The sequence below is a fragment of the Cantharellus anzutake genome (assembly GCF_015039405.1).
Source record: "Cantharellus anzutake strain C23 chromosome Unknown EI90scaffold_215, whole genome shotgun sequence".
Classification (NCBI taxonomy): domain Eukaryota; kingdom Fungi; phylum Basidiomycota; class Agaricomycetes; order Cantharellales; family Hydnaceae; genus Cantharellus; species Cantharellus anzutake.
The window spans coordinates 52,578-71,242 of record NW_024067165.1 but is presented as its reverse complement, the minus strand read 5'-3'; the positions used below and the strand labels follow the sequence as shown (position 1 = coordinate 71,242).

Sequence of the window (18,665 nt, the reverse complement as noted above, 5' to 3'; positions counted from 1 at the left end):
TGTGGCCTGACGTTCGTCACAGACATGACTGGGTGGATCCCCTTCTGTCATGCAGTGAGTCGGAGTTTGACGGCGGCGGGGGAGACGACTTTGGTGATCTCGAAGGGGCCAATCCACTTGTGGTCTAGCTTCTTGGTCGGATGGTCAGTCGTGTAGTTCTGGGTGCTAAGCCAGACCTGGTTGCCTTCTTGGTATGTAGGGGCTGCCCTGCGATTGCGGTCGTAGTAGCGGGCCACCCCGTCTGCTGTGTGCTCCAGCACCACCTTCGCCTCCTCTTGCATTTTCATCATTCTTGAGGAGAATGCATCTGCGGCTTCCACCTCGGATGTGTGTGTGGGCTCTGTCCCCATCCTGGGGTGTTGTCTGGTGTCGAGCTTGAAGGGGGTTCGGCAGGTAGTGGAGTGGACACGGTTGTTGTAGGCGAACTCCGCTAGCGGGAGCCAGTCCACCCAGTCATCTTGGCGGTGGTTGACAAACACTCAAAGGTAGGCTTCTATCTCCTGGTTTACCTGCTCAGTTTGTCCATCCGTCTGTGGGTGGTAGGGTGTTGAGGGGGTGAGCTTGACTCCGAGGAGGTCTGCGAGTTCCTTCGAGAAGCGGGAGATGAAGGCGCTTCCTCTATCGCTGAGGATCTCCTCGGGTAGGCCATGGTGTCTCCAGACGTGTTCGAGGAAGAGCCTCGCGATTCCCGCTGAGTCCACCATCGTCACCGTAGGGACCGCGTGGATGCGCTTGGACAGGTGGTCCACTATGACGAGAATGGCATTGTATCCCTTTGACTCGGGAAGCTCCCCTACCATGTCGACAGAGATCACTTGCCAGCGGTGTGTGGGGACCTTGTTCGGGATGAGCTTTCCAACCTTATGGGAGGGGAAGGACTTGATGCGGTTGCAGGTGTCGCACCTGCGCACATAGCATCCTACATACTCCACCATCCGGGGCCACCAGTAGTCATGGGAGACGAGTTCCAGGGTCTTCCATCGCCCTGGGTGTCCCGTTGCCCGCGCGTCATGGTGTAGCCGCACCAGGTCGTGGCGGAGCTGGGGGTCCTTGGGGACGTATATTCTTCCCCTGTATAGGACTAGCTCCCCCTGTCTTTCCCATTCATCTGACCTAACCGTCCCTTCTCTGAGTTCTCGCATCGCCTTCACCACGCTCTCATCCAGGTCCCTTGCTCCGTGGATCCTCTCGAGGATGGTCATCTCTTCTCCTTCTACGGAGATCGCCTCTGTCACGTGGGTTTCGAACCAAGTTGGTTGGAGGAGTGTCAGCCCCTCGTTGTCGTCCTTACCTCTCAGGTGGTCAGCGCGGCATGAGAGTGCATCTGGTTTCCCCATGAGCTTTCCTGGGCGGTGGATGAGGGTAAAGTGGAACTGAGAGAGGAAGAGTGACCACCATGCTTGGCACCGGTTCAGGCGCTGCGCGGTGCGGAAGTACCCTAGATTGCGGTGGTCGGTGTAGACATCAACCTTCTCCTCTGCTCCTTGCAGAAAATGCCACCATTCCTCAAGGGCACACACTATTGCAAGCATCTCCTTGTCATACACCTCATAGTTGCGTTCCACATCTGTGAAGCTTTTTGACATGAAGGCTACTGGGTGGAATTCTCCATCTGTCTGGAGCTGAGAGAGGACGGCGCCGGTTGCGAAGTTGGAAGCATCGCACTCGAGCTTGAAGTGGCCCATGTCAGTGGGGAAGGTGAGGACCGGGGCAGAGGTGACGGCGTCTTTGAGGGCACGGAATGTGCAGTCCTCGTCTGGTCCCCAGGCCCAAGTCTTTGTCTTGCAGGTTAATGCGTGGAGGGGGCAGGCTATCTCCGAGAAGTCTTTGATGAACCGGCAGTAGAAGTTGATGAACCCCAGGAAGGACTGCACCTCTTTGACCTTAGTTGGGGTTGGCCAGTCAAGGACTCCACGGATTTTCACGGGATCCATCGTGACACTGCCCTCAGCAATGATGAGGCCGAGGTATTCGATTCGGATCTGCTCGAACTTGCACTTCTCTGGCTTCAAGAAGAGCTTCCTTCTTTGCAGCATTTCCAAAACCTCGTGGACAACCTTCTGGTGTTCTTCCAGGGTAGCAGTGAAGATCAGGATGTCATCCATGTAACAGATGACAACCTCCCGGTCGATGAAGTCTCGGAGTATGTCGTTCATCATGGTCTGGAACATTGCTGGGGAGTTGCATAGGCCAAAGAACATGATGGTAGGCTTGAACAGCCCCTGGTTGGTCGAGAACACCGCTTTCCATTCATTGCCGTCCTTGATGCGGACGTTATTGAACCCCCAGTGGGGGTCTATGTCAGGGCACACCCGCCTGACCCGGCTCCACCTGGCCCAACCTGACCCGGTACCCTGCCAGTCCACCCTCCCTTACCTCCTCCCCCTTTCCCTTCTTCCCCCTCATCCTCCCCTCCTCAGTTTCTCCTTATCTTACTTCTTCTTTATTCTCCCTTTATTCTACATGGACGACTTTCTCTGTATCAATGTACAATTGACCCATCTGCAGCGCGCCCACCATGTACCCGGCCCGGGCACCTCGGGTGACCTCCCGCTGTGCCCAGCACGCGCGCCTGCACCGGATACCCTCGGGATCTCCCACAGAGACACCTGTCATGTGATCCAAGCCGCATGTATATAAACGAACCTGAAGTGGGAACCGAAGAAGTAGCCTTCTTCTCAATCTTCCACTTCAGGTAAGCAGTACAATACCTCTCCTTTAATGATAATAACAATCTTCCACTTCAGTCTAAGTGGCCAGGGACCACTGTCCCACATCGGGCCTGTCAGTACGCACGCCCGATCCGCCCCCCGCCAGGCTCTCGGTCCCGGACGCTATACCCGGACCCCCTCGACCCCGGACGAGTCCCTGACAGTCTAGCACTGAGAAGTACTTGGCGTTTCGGAGGTGCGCAAGGACATCCGAGATGAGGGGGAGGGGATATGAGTTCTTCACTGTGATCTCATTGAGCTTGCGATAGTCCTGGACCAGGCATAACGACCCATCCTTCTTCTTGACGAAGAAGAGTGGCGCCCCCATCGGGGACTTGGATGGTCGTATGCATCTGTTCCGCAGGTTCTTGCGGAGGAACTCGTCTAGTTCCTTCTGTTCTGGCCTCGACAGGGGGAAGGTCCTCCCTCTCAGGAGTTTGGCCTCTGGTGCCAGGTCTATCGCGTGGTCCCAGGGCTTCCGTGGAGGTAGCTGGTCGAAAGCCTCCTTTGAGAATACATCTCGGAAGTCCTGGTACTGCTCTGGCACCAGTGCCTCAAACTGCATGGGTTCTGCCTCCGGCTCGCGGGCCTCCTGGGCCATCCACTGCGACAGCGTCGTAGTCGCTCTTAGCTCATGTCCCCATCCTGGGGGAATGATAGCGGCGTAGATCCCATCCCCGGGCTCTATCGCGGGGTCTGAGTCAGCTCGCCCTCGTATCGACTGGCAGGATGTTGGGCAGCGGGACATGGTGACTTTCTGTCGTGTCCAGTCCACTTCCGGGTTGTGGTGTAGCAGCCACAAGTGTCCTATAATGAGGGACTGCCTCCCAAAGTTCGCGACAGTGAAGCGGGCCTGCTCCGTGTGTTGCCTGAAGGTCAAGAGGGCCTCCAGCTCCTCGGTTATGGCTCCATTCTCATTTGGGGTTCCATCGACGTTGCAGACAGGGATGGGCTGGGGGAGTGGGGTCGTCTCGAGCCCGTGTTTTCTGACAAACTCGGGGCTCATGAAGTTCCCTGTAGCTCCGGAATCTAGGAGCGCTGACACAGAGATGCTGGCAAGGGACGTTAAGGCAGTCAGCTTCACAGCGAGGTTGAGGGATCTGGGAGGCTGTTTGGACAACATGTAGATAGCAGGTGGTGGGACTGCTACCTCCGGCGCCATTTCTGGGGCTTCTCTGCCCTTGCTGGTTGAGGACGCGTTTTTCCTCTTCTTCTTGGCGATGACTCAGTGGAATTTAGATATCGGTGCTGGGTTAGGTGCCTCATGGTATCTACACGAGCTAGTACTATTGCCTGCAGGCAGCCGGGGCGTGTCCCTCACTGGTCGCCGTCCTGAAAATCCTCTTGGGCCTCCGCTTCCTGCCCTTCTCCCTCTGTCCCCGGTTCGTCTACCAGCTGTCTCCTCAGCCCCTCCATGAGTGCTCTGAGGTCTTCGGGGTGCATCCATCTGGCTTGGCGGGTTTTCGGTTGCGATGTGCCCTGGTGTGTTGCAATTGTAACACAGCCCATTTCGCCTCTGGTCGGTCCTCGAGCGGTTGAGGTCCATGGGTTGTGGCCCTGCTCCTGCTGCGGGGCGGGGTGCGAGGGGCTGGGGTGCGGTGGCGGCAGGTAGGGGGCGTGGCTGCGGGAGAGTGGTAGGGAGTGGGGGTCTCGGGGGCAAGAGTGGGGGCCTGGCAGGTGCTAAGCGGGGTTGCGTCGCCACTGGTTGTCGAGGAGGGTGGCCTCACGTTTTCACTCAGCCCAGGTTGTTGGCATGGGGCGGAGGCGGTAAATGCTCTCACGGAGCCGGGAGTTGATCACCTGTTCGAAGTGATCCCCTAGCTGTGAGGCAGGCCCGAGGATCTCGAACTCCTGGATGATCTTATCCATGGAGTCGCTGCCCTGCTGCAGAGTGGCCAGCTTCTGTCTGGCTGTGGCCTCGCGGTTCGGGTCCTGGAACATGGCGTCGAGTTCTGTGTTGAACTCGTCCATGGTGAGCTGGGGTGAGCCTGTCATCAGTAGCGCGGTGTGCTGCATCACCCATGCCCCCACAGTCCCTCCCTTCATATAGGACAGGACCAAGAGGATCTGGGAGAGGGCGTTGGGGAATTCCGCTGCTCGGACATGGAAATACATGCCGCATTCAGCCTTGAAGCGGTCAAGTTCTTCAGCTGCTCCAGAGAAGGCAGTGGGGGGGGTGACTTTAGGCGGTTTGGGTCTGGGGGCGGGTGCGGGTGTTGGTGCAGGGACCGGCGCTGGTGCAGGCGCAGCTGGGGGCTGGTTTTGAGCTTGGCTCTCTATGATGGCCTGGAGCTCTTGGAATCGGGACAGCAGTTCGTCGTACTGCTCTTTGGTCACCATAGTGGGGGAGGCAGGGGAGATGAGGTTGAAGCCTTCTTCTGCTGTCAGGGACAGCTCCAAAAGCGGCGAGGTCCTGGTGTGCGGGACTCGGTGGGATGAATAGCGGCTGTGCGTAGCGGTGATCCCATTGCAGGGTGAGCGTCCCTGACCACTTAGTCTGAAGTGGGAATGTGAGTTATCATTAAAAGGGAAGGCTACACTATTGCCTGAAGTGGGAATGTGAGAAGAAGGCTACTTCTTCGGTTCCCACTCCAGCTGTTATTATATACATGCGGGATTGGTCACGTGGGGTGCGCCACGTCACCCTCGCACACAGCCGTGGTTCTCCATGTGCCTCCACGTGTCATATCCATCCCCGGCCATCGACTTCTGATCCCTCCGATCCCTCTGGTCTACTTCTGCTCCTTCTCCACTAACCTCGGAGCTCCCATATTCCGCAACCCCCTCGGTACCCCTTGATGGTCACCACCCCCTCCTTTCAATTTATTACCTATGCCTCTCTAAGTACAGAGCCCCAAAGGCTTCCGGACAGCTCCGATGTCCGCTAGCGCACTCCTGCCTCCGCTGGACAATACACTTGCTTGCCCTGCAAGCCCACCTTTGGGCCTATCCCTCCTTTCCATTTCTGGGTTATCGCCTGCCTTTCCGTTAACCCCATAACCCAACTTGTCAGTAATATTCAATCAGCTAATGTCTAACCCCGTTAGCTCCACTCCGCTCAGCTCCACCATTTGCGGACCCGCCCTCGCTGTAACTATATATACTTAACTTGTACATAGGTTACACTCCAGTAATAAAATCGACTAGAGTTTACCCTCTTCAGTTCTGGTGGCCAGTTAGTAAGTTAGGGCACGGACGTGTTTACTTGGCACAGCGCTCCTGGCATAAGTCGCTGAGGCCGAAGCCCTCCATCACGGAGACACTCCTTCGTCTCGACCCGGTCTCTGACACCGCGGGAGATCCCAAGAGGGCCCGCTGTGGGTGTGGGGCGAGTGCAGCGGCGGTAGCGGCAATGTAGGGATGGTAAGATACAGGAAGGGAAATGGGCATGCATGCTGGTGGTACATTGAACAGCAGGAAAGGTGGTCCATGTAAGAGAGAGAGAAGGAAAGAAAGAAAGAAAGAAAGAAAGGAGAAAGGAAGAGGTGGTGCAGAGTGGGGAAGCGGAGCGGGGGTCGGGCGGGGCGTGCCAGGGCATGCCCTGACACCTAGGTCACCTAGGATTCCATAAAACCTTAGAATATTTACACTGCTACTATTGGTGGTCTACAATGGTACGTGACGTGAAGAAGTATGTCTCCTCCTGCGAAACGTGCCAGACCACCAAGCGGTCTACTTGACAAAGAGCTGGGCTGTTGCACCAGCTGCCGATTCCAGAGGCCCCTTGGTCCTGTAAGGTGGCCATCATGGTCAGGGCGCTTCGTGCCTGAACCAGCTCCACCTGCGCCTCCGCAAAAGATGCAGGTTTCTCTCTCTCAACTAATGGATGGTAACTATGGCCATCTACCCGCTGCTGTGTGACCTCCCACCCCACCACCTATCCCCAATGAGGACGAGGATATGAAGAGTGATGGCAAGGTGACTACAGGGTCAGTTGACGAGGCTGCTCCTCTTCCTGAACGTTGTTTCCCTGCTGCAATTCGGTCTGGTCGAAACAACAGACCTGTGGAGGCTTAGCAGCCTCTACCTTACTAATGCTAATGTTCTAGATCCGTCAAAACAATGGATCCGTGGAGGCTTAGCAGCCTCCACCTTATAATTCTTTCTGGACCCATCGAAACAATGGATCTGTGGAGGCCTAGTGGCTTCTACCTTCATTTTTGCTTTAATTCTTAGCCTGTCAAACAATGGGTTTGTCAAGGCCTAACAGCTATTGTTTTCCTGAAACATTTTTTTCTTGAATATTTCTTGTAAAATTTTGAGGGGAATGGTGTCATATCCATCTATGGCCATCGTCCTCCACTACCTCCGAACCTTCCGGACTACCTCCACTCCTTCATCACTAACCTCAGAGTCCCTGTATTCCGCAATCACCTCCGACTCCCTCGATGGTCACCACCCCCTCAATTCAATATATTACCTATGCCTCCCTAGGTATGGAACCCTGAAGGCTTCCGGACAGCTCTGATGTCTGCTAGTGCACTCCCACCCCTGCTGGGCAATTCACTTGCTTGCCCTGCAAGCCTACCTTCGGGCCTATCCCTCCTTTCCATTTCTGGGTTATAGCCTGCCATTCCACTAACCCCATAACCTGACTCGTTGGTAATATTCAGTTGGCTAACGTTTAACTCCGTTAGCTCCACTCTGTTTGGCCCCACCATTCATGGGCCTGCCCTTGCTGTAACTATATATACATAACTTGTAGATAGGTTACACCCTAGTGATAAAATCGACTAGAGTTATCCCTCCTTTTTAGTTCTTGCTGCCAGTAAGTAAATTAGGGCACAGACATGTAACTAGGCACAGCGCTCCTGGTCTGAGTCACTGAGGCTGAAGCCCTCTGCCACGGAGATGTATCCTTCATCTCGCATCCGGTCTCTAACAAATGGCTTAATTGCCATTCCCCACCTTATATTGATTTCTTGACAATTTTCTTGTTATACCTGCCTGTGCGATATTAATATCGCAAGGGAGGATGTGAGGGATGTATGTCATCATCCTCACACTGGGATGCCTGGGCACAGGGAGGTAGGTGGTCATTGTCATATCCATACATACCCAATCCTGAACCGACTCCCAGACCCTCATCCTCATCACCTCCGGAGTCCTACTGTCATATCCCGGATCTTCCACCTCCCCCCGCTCTATCCATACATGACTCCTATGACCTCCACCAGCCCCCCCAATCTCTCTCCACTGCCTCCGGTTGATGCCAACAACCCTAGGACTACCTCCCCTTTCGACTCTCTCCTGCTCTGCCACCCACCTACATCCGCAGCACCTCCAGACCTCTACCATCATACCTCCACCTCCTCAGACCCCTTGTTCGAAGGAGATGGGCTTGCTCGCTGTTGATGAATCCCAACTTGTCATTCCATCCCCCTTCCTACCTCCAGTCTCCACACCTCTGGTACCTCCTTACCTCTGGTCTCGATAATCTTATTGTTTTATCATTTGATATTTTCTACAACCCCAATCTTCCGGACTACAACTTCTGGGCTCCGGACCTTTCCAGATGCCTCTTCTCTGTAGTTCCCTGCTTGTTCATAGATGCTTCCAGACCTTGCCATTCAGTTGGCTTTTATTTCTCTCACTCCACAAACTTCAGACATAATTCGGGCTTTTCGCCTATTCCTATTTGTCTTGTGGACTTCTTCTATTTACTTCCCCTTCCCCTTGGTAACCTTTGTTTACCTTCGGATCCAACTGTTTTCCACTATATGTATGTGCATACCCCTCTAGTAAATAGTTCCCCCAGTTATAATATAAACAGTCTTCAGCCCTCCAATAACCTCTTCCAGGACGTCCATCGCGTCCCACTCGTCTGTCGCTCCTAAGAACCGAGTAACAGGCGCTCCCAGAGATGCCTTGGTATAACACCCAATGAATCGCATGATGAACGATTGACCCTCGCTAACGCCTCCTCCGTTAAGTAGTGAGGGGGGGCCTCCAGCCCCCTTCTGCTGGCAGCCTCGGTTCCTCCATTGCCAGCTCCTGTTAGAACAGGCAGATACAGACGACTCCGGAGTGGAATCGGAGACTTAGCGTGGAGGGACCTTGGCCTCAGCGACTCAAGCGGAGCGCTGTGCCATTGCTGTTTGTCCATTTGGTCCTTAATTTCACAGTAGGCGAGCAGGAAGTCTCTAGGGGGCATTTCAGGTCGATTTCGGACTGAGCCCAAAACGAGTATGTACAAGCGCCGATATATATAATGGAGGGGGCAAAAGCACAAGGAGACAAAGGGAATCCGAATCAGAACGAAGATGTCCAAACGGGAACAAAGGGTAGACAGAAGCGGAGCGGTACCGAAGGTCATAAGGCAGGACCTGTGATACGTCCGAAAGGAAGTAGGGAGGGTGAGGCCCAGAGGGGCAGGAGGATGAGGAGAAGTGGGGATGATGACTAACTGGCTAGAATGGGAAGAAGCAGCAGTCCAAATAGGGATGAGGGGAAAACGCAAAAGATACATTACAAGCAGTGAAAGTGCTGAAGGCGATCCACGAAGCTCGGAGTTTGCAGAGCTTACGGAGGTTACGGAGGCAGGGTTGAAAGTCCGAGGAATATTGGCAATGGTGTTTACATAGTATGAGGTTACCAATGCAATGGACTAAGACCGAGGTGGAGTCAAAGTCCGAGGTAGGGACTATGACGGAAGCTCGGAGCAAAGGTACGAGCGGTGCCTGAGTACGAAGTACGGGACAGCGGTGGAAGGTTGTAACTTGGCGGGAGGTCGGCAGAAGAGTACCAGAGGGAGGAGAGAAGAGAAAGGGAAGAGAGAAGGAGTGGCGGAGAGGAGAGTTGTCAGGTCCGAAGGTGAGTATCGGAGCGGAACGGGGGAAGTGTAGGAGGGTGACGGAAGGGTGGGGGTGTTGTGAGGGAGGAGCAGAGGAGTAGGAGGAGTAGTAGTAGGAGGGTGGCGAGAGGGGCGGTGTTCGGTCCGAGGTGAGTATCGGAACGGACGGAGATAGGGGAGGAGAGGGAAGGAAGGAGTAGAGGTGGCATGGGAGGTAGAAAGAGGTGTGTTGCCAGCACTGAAGGTGAGTATCGGAACGGCAGCAGTAGGGTATGACTCCGGAGGTGAAGAGGGTGGAGGTCCGGAAGTCGGGTCGGGGTCAGGTATGCATGGATATGACAGCTCCCCTGACAAATGGGGACAACAAGAACATACTGGGCGCAGCGCTCCATTCCAAGTCACTGAAGCTGAGTCCCTTCAACACCCCATCACCCTCGGAGCTCTGCCCCACCTCCGGTCTGTCTCCGACCCACTGTCGGACAACCCAGAACACTGAGCTCCACCCGGCAGCGTCGCCTGGATAGCAATTGACCTATCCCCTCCAAGGAAAGATGTTCATGACACCTACCCTATCTCCGTCTGTTCCGATACTCACCTTGGACCGAACATCACTCCTCTTGCCACCCTCCTCCTCTTACTCCTCATGACACCTCCACCCTTCTGTCACTCTCCTACCCTACTTCTGTCCACTCCGATACTCACCTTTGGACCTGACACCATTCCTCTCCTCCACTCTCCTCTCTTCTCTCTCCTCCCTCCGACCCTCTTCTGCCAAACCTCTGCCAAGTTATGACCTTCTGCCACTGTCCCATACCCTGTACTCGGACACTGCTTGTACCTTCGCTCTGAGATTCCATCATAGTTCCGACCTCGGACTTTGACTCCACCTCGGCTTAAGTCCATTGCATTGGTGACCTCATACTATGTAAACACCATTGCCAACATTCCTCGGACTTTCAACCCTGCCTCTGTAAGCTCCGTAAGCTCCGCAACCTCTGAGCTCCATGGATCATACTCGGTACTTTCACTGATTGTAATGTATCTTTCACACTTTCCCCTCACCCTTATTTGGACTGCTGCTTCTCTCCATTCTAGCCAGTTAGTCATCATCCCCACTTCACCTCATCTTCCTGCCCCTCTGGGCTTTGCCCTCCCTATCTCCTTCCAGATGTACCACAGGTTCTAACCTATGACCTTTCAGTGCCGCTCCACTTCTGTCATCCCTTTGTTCCCATTTGGATGCCTTTGTTCCATTTTGGACCCCCTTTGATTTCCTTGTGCTTTCGTCTCCCTATTATATACAGGCACTTGTACATACTTGTTTTGGACCTTCAGTCTAAAATCGACCTGAAATGCCCCTAGAGACTTCCTGCTCACTGCCTCTGAAATTAAGGACCAAATGGACAAACAGCAATGGCACAGCGCTCCACATGAGTTGCTGAGGCCAAGGTCCCTCCTTGCTAAGTCTCCAGTTCCCCTCTGGAATCGTCTGCCCTCACCCAGTTCTAACAGTCATCCTGATGTTGTTGTGGGGACAACTCCGTGCACCGCAAAAAGTCGGATTCTGCGGAATTTGGCCACCAACATACACCACATACCCTCTGACGCTCCCGATGCTCATTCTATCACTATCCAACACTCCATAAACTCATTCCTTATTTTTCCTTATTTTCCCCATCATTCCTGACAACCCCAAGCAAAATTCCCATGCCCAACCATGCTGCCAATTTCACCCCCTCTCTAGATCTCCATAACCACACATACAACCCAGCCGTTTTTCCACCCAATAGTGATGCTCTACCATTCTTCTTCACCCCCGGAGCATTTCCCAGAATGGCAATCCCATACCTGGATGGTTCAGCACGGAGTATAGTCTCATGTGGTCTTGACAGCACCTGTCAATGGCCACATCTCAAGAAGTACTGCACCAATTGGGATGAATAAGGGCTCGTTGGAAAGCTGGAGACGAGGTTGCTGACGGGAGGATAGGCGGGCGCCGCGGCGAACCGTTGCGGAGTTAATTTTCACAATTCCCATTTTGGACCCGTTATCATATATTCCCCATTCATTCATATTTCTTTTATTGTTTCTTTGTTCCCAATTGGATATTCCTTATTTACGGTTGCCTAACGGCCCGTTTACATTCCCCCAGTCCATTTATTCCATTTCCAACTCATACAAAATAGATAACAGCTTGTACATAACAAGTTAGTACTGAATAGACCCGTGAAGGGACAAGCAGAAGTTACATTCAAGTGGCAAAGACGCCATCCACGACCCTAACGCCCCCTCTGAGCTAGTTGCTCACGTCTAAGACCCCTCTCATCATAATACTCAGCCTTGACGTCCAAGAGAGACGTAGGTGAGTGTTTGTTTGAGGTTTTTGCAGACTCAGTAGTGCCCACGGACCAAAACCCGGCCCCATGAACCACACCTGCACACACTACAACCCTCCCCCTCTTCTCTGTCTCGAGTCAAGGTGATTGACCCGTTACAACGTAGTCTTCGTCAGCAGAGACTTCGTCCTCCAGCGAGTTTCATTGCTGGATGGGTTCTCTGTCCCATCCCCTGACTGGTATGGGTGGAGGCACACTTGTCGCCTCGAACTGGGGTGAGTTTAGAGGAATTCCAGCCAATCCAGGGCTAGGGTGATAAATCCAAGCCCACAAGTCCTCTATAGCCTCATCGTGGTGAGTCAGCCGTTGATTGATGCTTCTTAGCATCATCATCAATTCATTGTGCTGATCATTCAACGATCCAGGAGTTTTTGCTCGTGGTTTGGTACCACCCACATCGACGACCTCAACTGGGTTGTCAGGGCCATCACCAAGCCCTAGCACTTCACCCGATCTGGGAGGATCAGGGGAACCAGATGCGTCAACGAACGGATCAGGTCCAACTGGCACGTCAGGTGGGTCTTCCTCAGGGGGAGGAGGTATGACCACAGCAGGTACAACCGTGGTCGTGGACTGAGAAGGGCCTGGCACATCCAGGTCTCCTTGTGGACCTGGAGATGTGTTGGGGTCATCTGTCTCTCCTGGATCAGAAGGGATATCAGGCATGTTAGCGCTGGGAACCCCAGTGCTGTCTGAAGTCTGCACCTTGTTATGCACAGCCACCCTCATCCTCTTTGCAGAGGGTGAACCCGAAGCTTTCTTTACCATGGTGGTAACGAAAAGTTGGGAACTTCAATTAGATTGGCATGCTTCGCGATGTCGATCAAAGAAGAAGTTGGAAGGTTAAATTGGTTTGCTCACCAAGTGTAAGGTTGTTAAGGGTGTTGAGTTTGCAAGTGATCTCATGATAGTCAGTTGTTGCCTCACACTCCCAGTGTTACAGGAATGGGTTCCGGGGAACCCAACCTGAGCCGTTCGGCTCACTAATGGAGGTGGCTGCATAGCCATCGGAGGGAGAGCGGAATGGGATGAGTGTCTGGCAGTGTAACCTGTGGGTTGGCTAACGGTGACTTGGCACTCCTGGGAGTGTACCGGTAGCGAGTATGACATGGGCTCCTTGAGGGAGCCACCTGGCTGTCTGCTAACAGGGACTTGGCGCTCCTGGGAGCGTGCCGGTAGCGGGTGTGCTGGGAGCAGTTGGCTAGCGGTGACTTGGCACTCAATGGAGCGTACCGGTAGCGTGGGATACCGGGACTCCCAAAGGGAGTCACCCAGTTGGTGGCTATCGGTGACTTGGCGCTCATGGGAGCGTACCGGCAGCGGGAGTTGTTGGGGAAAGCGGGTTGGTGGACCAGTGCACGGTAGTGAGTGACCATGGGAAGTGGGACCCACGGGTGCGTGGTCAGACATTCTGGAGCTGCCTGGACTATATCCCTCTCCTAAGGAGGTGGGATAGGCTACAGTTCCTGATAGGGAACTTCTGGTTGGACGGGAGTGACTGCTCAACCACCTGGTGGACTGGTGGGAGCGGGCAGCAGGAGGTTGGGCGTGGGAATGCCCTCCTCGCTGCGGTTTTGTCATGGAGAGGATGAATAGGGAGGTGGACATGGTTCCAAGGTTACAGGTTGAGTTTACAGTGGTGGCACAATGGTGAGGATGTTACAATTGCAGTACAAGGTTTGTGGGTTATGTATTCGATAATGAGAAAACATTTTCGGCATCTGCCTTACACATCATATGACTTCTAACTATCTAATATAAAAGTTATAATGGTCAAGGGAAGTCCCTTGAAACTCAACAAATCCCCCAGCCAGCACCAAAACCCGGTGGGAAAGCTTGGCATGGGGTTTGATGGAGAAGTAAAATGGGGGGAGGCCCTGGGTCCACCCACGGACCATAAGATTCTAGTCTATATCCATAACACCCAGTCTGTTAAAGTATGCTGTATGAAGCTGTATTTATCAATGGGGGAGTAAAGGCTGGGGAAGCCTTTACCCCCTTGCAGGCAGGTTAAATACATCATTGTATGTACATGTGATATTTGCGGCTTGGGACCACATGGTAGAATGAAGGGTTCAGGAATAGAAGTGTTGCGTCAGGTACAAACCCGACATGATAAATAAAGAATGAATAGGGTAGGCCGTGAGTGGCCTATCTCCCTTACAGCCTTCCATCCCGAAGGTGATGGTCAAGCTGAATGGATGATCCAGAGTGTCATCCAGATCATTCGTGCCACAGTCAGACCCAATCAGTGTGATTGGGTCCTAAAACTGCCTCTTACCGAGTTCACAATAAACTCGAGTGTTAATAAGTTGATGGGGTATGCCCCCTTCAAGCTTATTTATAGGATTATGCCACATATGTACCACCTACGAACCTCCCTGGAGTCGGCACTTTTGCACAACAAGCGCTAGATAATCTCCAGGGAGCTCACAACTCAATTATAAAGAGTTGTGTAGAACAGGCCATCCAGTCAAATAAGCTCAGGTGACCAGACTCGCCTAAGCTGAAAGTTGGCAACCTTGCCTATCTTTTGACTAAGGACCTGAACCTTCCTAAGTGTTATAAAAATGGGGCCTAATTGGCCCATTTCTATAGCGTTCAGGTGCAGGAGAGGGCCATGACATCGAAATGGTGTTACAGTTAATATGGCAGAGGTTGTAACAATGAGGTTTACAGGGACATCGACATTGTGTGTTTTTGGTGATAGTTGTTGGTTAGGTTGTTAATATATATACATGTCACGTGATAATATACTGTACAGAGGCCATAAGAGGCTAGAAATGGGAATTTCCCATTTCTAAGGGACAATGTAAGGAATGGATGGTGGAGTGGTACACATCCTTTATTCCATGTTGTATACATTGTATTTACATATGTATGGCTTGGGCTTGGGTAAAGGGTACTTCACTCTTTACCCTAACCTGACATTGAATCATAGCTCTCTACAGCCTATATCTCAATGTACTAAGGACTAAGGAGTCAACCAGCCTGGCCCCCATACCAGGCCTTACAGATGAGCCAAGAAGCTCCTCCCTAAGTTTGTCGGACCATATGAAATCCTCAAAGTATTTGAGGATTCATCTAATTATACCCTCAAGCTCCTGCCAGAGCTTGTGAGTTGGGGAATATTCCCCAAATTCCATGTTTCTCATCTGGCCCCTCATGAGCCAAATGACTCATTACTGTTCCCAGGATGGGCTGCCCAAGTATTCTATGGCTTTGGCGATGATCCTGAATGGGAATATCAGGTCCAAGAGATCTTGGACCACGCATGGGACACACACGATAGCCTGTGGTTCTGTGTTAAATGGGGCCTTGGGGATCTCACTTGGGAACCGCTGTCTCACTGTGACGAACTCGGCATTGGATGACTATCTAATGTTACATGGTGTCGATGCAGTTGAGAAATTAAACAGGGAAAGCCACTTTCCTTCACCTCATATACGAAGTGCCACCTTGGCATCTCATCCCCAACGTTCCCAACGGCCTGCCTGCTTGGGAATGGTCCTGTGGCCATCAGAAGGCCATTTATGGCATTAGTGGAAATCGCTTCCGAGGGTTCGTTAATATTCCCACGGATGAAATTTGCTCCCTCTTCTCTCCTGCCATCATGTCTGATCTGACATCAACTGCTGACACCGGTTGTGGGTTAAGCCCACACCCATCTAATGATGCCATGGATGCTGATGTGTCCATGCCACCAGCTGATCGGCCATTAATGCCTGGCATTAACGAGCTAGACTCAGTACTCCCACTGGATTCACAACCTGCGGACCCAGCACCTATTCCAGCCATATCTGGCCAGTCATCTCCAGTTACAGGTGAGTTCACTCAATCACAAGCTGACTATTCATCGGACAAGCCCCAATACCTGGGGCAAAGCTATGCCCCTGAAATGATGGCACCTATACAGGCGCCACCATATCCAATGTTTTCCCCAGGTGTGTGGGGGTATAATCCCCACATGCAGCGAGAGCCAGCAAGACCGCCCATTGCGGCCTCAAATGACTCTATATTAGGTGACCTTCTCAAGGAAGCAAGCCAACCGATCTTGCAATGAGGCTAATAGCCTCCAAGACGAGATTAAGGAGCTTTGGGAAAATATCCACAGGCTCAAGATCGAGAACATTCATCTCAATCTCGAGTTAAGGAATTCTTCTTGCCACCAATCTTGGCTTTGAGACAAATGTGATGACCTCGAGAAAGAGATCAATCGCTTAGAAAGAGACATCAGTACCCTTGAGGGCTCTCGCCTTCGTAAGATACCCCATATGTCAGGGCCAACAGTAAGTACACCCCCCGCTCCATCCCAACACAGTCAGCATAGGGCACCCATGGTCCCTATGACTGCTTCAAATGTGGAGGTGCATAACCACGCTGCACGACCTCCCATCCCAAAATGGATGAAAGTTCCTTTGACCAGCCTCATGGATGGTCATTATGGCCACCATGCAGCTCCTATCCCCCCTCCCAGGCCTCAAGGGCCCGGGTCTTCTTTTGGCACCATAGTGGCACCTACTCCTCAAACCAGTGGGACATCTGTTCCTTCCTTAATCCCAGAGGGATACTCCTGGTTCGCTGAGGCAAATCGCTCCCCTCCTGCTGGGACCTGGAGGAACGTCCTCATCCCAGGAACATTCTTCCAGGGTGACTTCCATTTTGGTGTTACCATTAGTGGCCAAAACTGGCTGGTAACAGAGAGTCGGAACTGCCGCCAAAAGCGGTGGAATGACTGGGTTTACCTGTTCTTGAACTCAGTTGAAGGGTTCAAGTTCATGGTGGACTTGAAATGGCTCGACCATGAAATGAGGGATGGGTTTGACAGCACTTCGCTGGAGGCTTGTCAACTCCATGGTCAGTTTTTTGACATGAAGTTTGTGAATGGACAAAATGTGTCTGCCACTGAACTTGATGGACGTTTCGGGGTTCGTCCCCGAAACTTTGAAAACACTATCGAGGCAGGGAAGAAGTACCTTCTTTGCTGCCTTTGGAAACATTACCACTCAGAAGCAGCTCAAATGATGAAGGTGACTAGTTGTCAGGGGACGACTCCCGTGTCCCCATGACCCTCCCCTATGGCCCACAGCCTCAGGTCTGGCCAGCCCTATCCAGGGCACGATCCTACTGTGGGTCAGAGATGAGAAGGAAGTTAACTTCTCATCTTCCCACAGTGGCCACAATACATCGAAAACTTCCGGAGATATCCGGAAGTCACATGAGACCCGAGACCCGAGGTCCGGGCCATCCAGCTGCACTGAGCATCCGGCACAGGGCGTGCGCAGGAAGTGCAGCAGCCGGGTGCAGTCATGGGTGCGGGTGCGAGTGCGGGTGTGGATGCGGGTATGGGCTAGGTCAGGGTGTATGCCCTGACACTAGTGCCACTGCATACAACCTTTCCAGGTTGCACATAAGTGAGCCTAGTTCTGCCATTTTGGGGCCCCCCCAGGTTCTGCCTCACTACACAGCAGTGGTGTCAGGGCAACCACACCTGACCATTGTCAAAAACCCTGAACGTAGGGGAAAGTGCATGAGTCCGAATGCAGGCAGGGCTCAACTAGAGGGGATCCGAGAGCTCCGGTAGTGGACCGAAGCTTCTCCAGGAAGCCCAGGTCTGCTGGGTGGTACAAGAGGCTCTAAGAAGGACGCGGCCTCAGCGACTCGGAGGGAGCGCTGTGCCTCCGTTATGTCTCAGTTAATCCTTATATTTCATGTGTCTGAGGTATCTTGTAGGAAGGGGTTGGGATTCACTCATAGAGGGACTTGGGGTAACTTTTAGTCGAGATTAGAACTGGGGAACTGTGGGTTCTAATCTACAAGTATTTATATATGGAGGAATGGGAAGGACTTTAGTCAAAGTCCAAGTGATAATGGAAAACACCGAAAGGTGCTGAATGATACCAAAAGGTACTGAAAGGTCCTGAACGATATCCTTAACGTCGAACCGAGGTGTCGGGTCGAGAAGGGCGGAGTAGAAGGCCAGAGGATGAATGGGAACGAGAAATGGGTAAGAGGAGGTTAGCCGACTGAATGGAAAGAAGACAACAGTCATACTATAAATGGAAGGTGACTAATTTGTGATGACGTGAGTGGGATCACCGGAGGATGTGGGTAGCTCCAAAGGCGGAGTTACGTATCCGAAGGATGTTGGGTGACTCCAATAAATGAAATGGGAGGGGGAATGGTTTAGAGGTAAGTCACGGGATGTCAGAGATCCATCAGGAGGTCGGAGCAAATCCAGAGTCTCCAAATGTTCCGACTTGGGACCGAGCTTCCGGGATGGGAGTGGCCAAGGTAAGGTGTGCTGCAACCAGGCCAGAGCTGAGACAGTTAGGAAGGAAGGTGACTTGGGGAGTGGGGAGTGATGGTGTAGGGGATGATGAAGTTGTTAGGAAGGTGTGATGTGGTGGGAGAGCGCGGGGTCGGGATTCCAGGATATGACAACCATACATCCCCAGAACCACCTTCCCTGACCTCCCCCCACTTCCCTGATCCTCCCATCTTTACATACATCTCACAACTACAGCCCACATGCAAACCTGTGGAAAAAATCATGTGGGTCAAGGCGAGCAACTCGCCTTAACCCATGTGACACCTTTTCTGCATCATGGGAACATGCTCGGCTTCTACCCATAGTCATGTTATGAACTGTACAGTGCATTTCCCTTTTATAGCATCCAAGCAGGGAATAGGGAAACTTACCCTTCTCCTCAACTCAATCCCCACTTAGGCAAGTTGTAGCTACCTTCCATAATACATGACAAC

The 18,665-nt window shown here is 52.7% G+C and overlaps 3 protein-coding genes across 3 annotated transcripts; 2 read left to right on the top strand and 1 right to left on the bottom strand.

The window, feature by feature from the left end:
* Window positions 1-12,121: 12,121 nt before the first annotated feature.
* On the bottom strand, window positions 12,122-12,668 carry EI90DRAFT_3023510 (uncharacterized protein; the record flags this gene model as incomplete). The annotated part of the gene is made up of 2 exons (XM_039057873.1): window positions 12,122-12,178; window positions 12,297-12,668. The coding sequence occupies 2 exons, from the start codon at window positions 12,666-12,668 to the stop codon at window positions 12,122-12,124; spliced, it is 429 nt and encodes a 142-aa protein (XP_038907831.1).
* A 2,845-nt stretch (window positions 12,669-15,513) lies between these two features.
* EI90DRAFT_3138192 (uncharacterized protein) lies at window positions 15,514-15,963 on the top strand (the record flags this gene model as incomplete). The annotated part of the gene is made up of 2 exons (XM_039064888.1): window positions 15,514-15,547; window positions 15,608-15,963. 2 exons carry the CDS (start codon window positions 15,514-15,516, stop codon window positions 15,961-15,963), a joined length of 390 nt encoding a protein of 129 aa, XP_038907830.1.
* A 274-nt stretch (window positions 15,964-16,237) lies between these two features.
* On the top strand, window positions 16,238-16,969 carry EI90DRAFT_3138191 (uncharacterized protein; the record flags this gene model as incomplete). Its single annotated transcript, XM_039064887.1, has 1 exon — window positions 16,238-16,969. One exon carries the CDS (start codon window positions 16,238-16,240, stop codon window positions 16,967-16,969), a length of 732 nt encoding a protein of 243 aa, XP_038907829.1.
* Window positions 16,970-18,665: the final 1,696 nt, after the last annotated feature.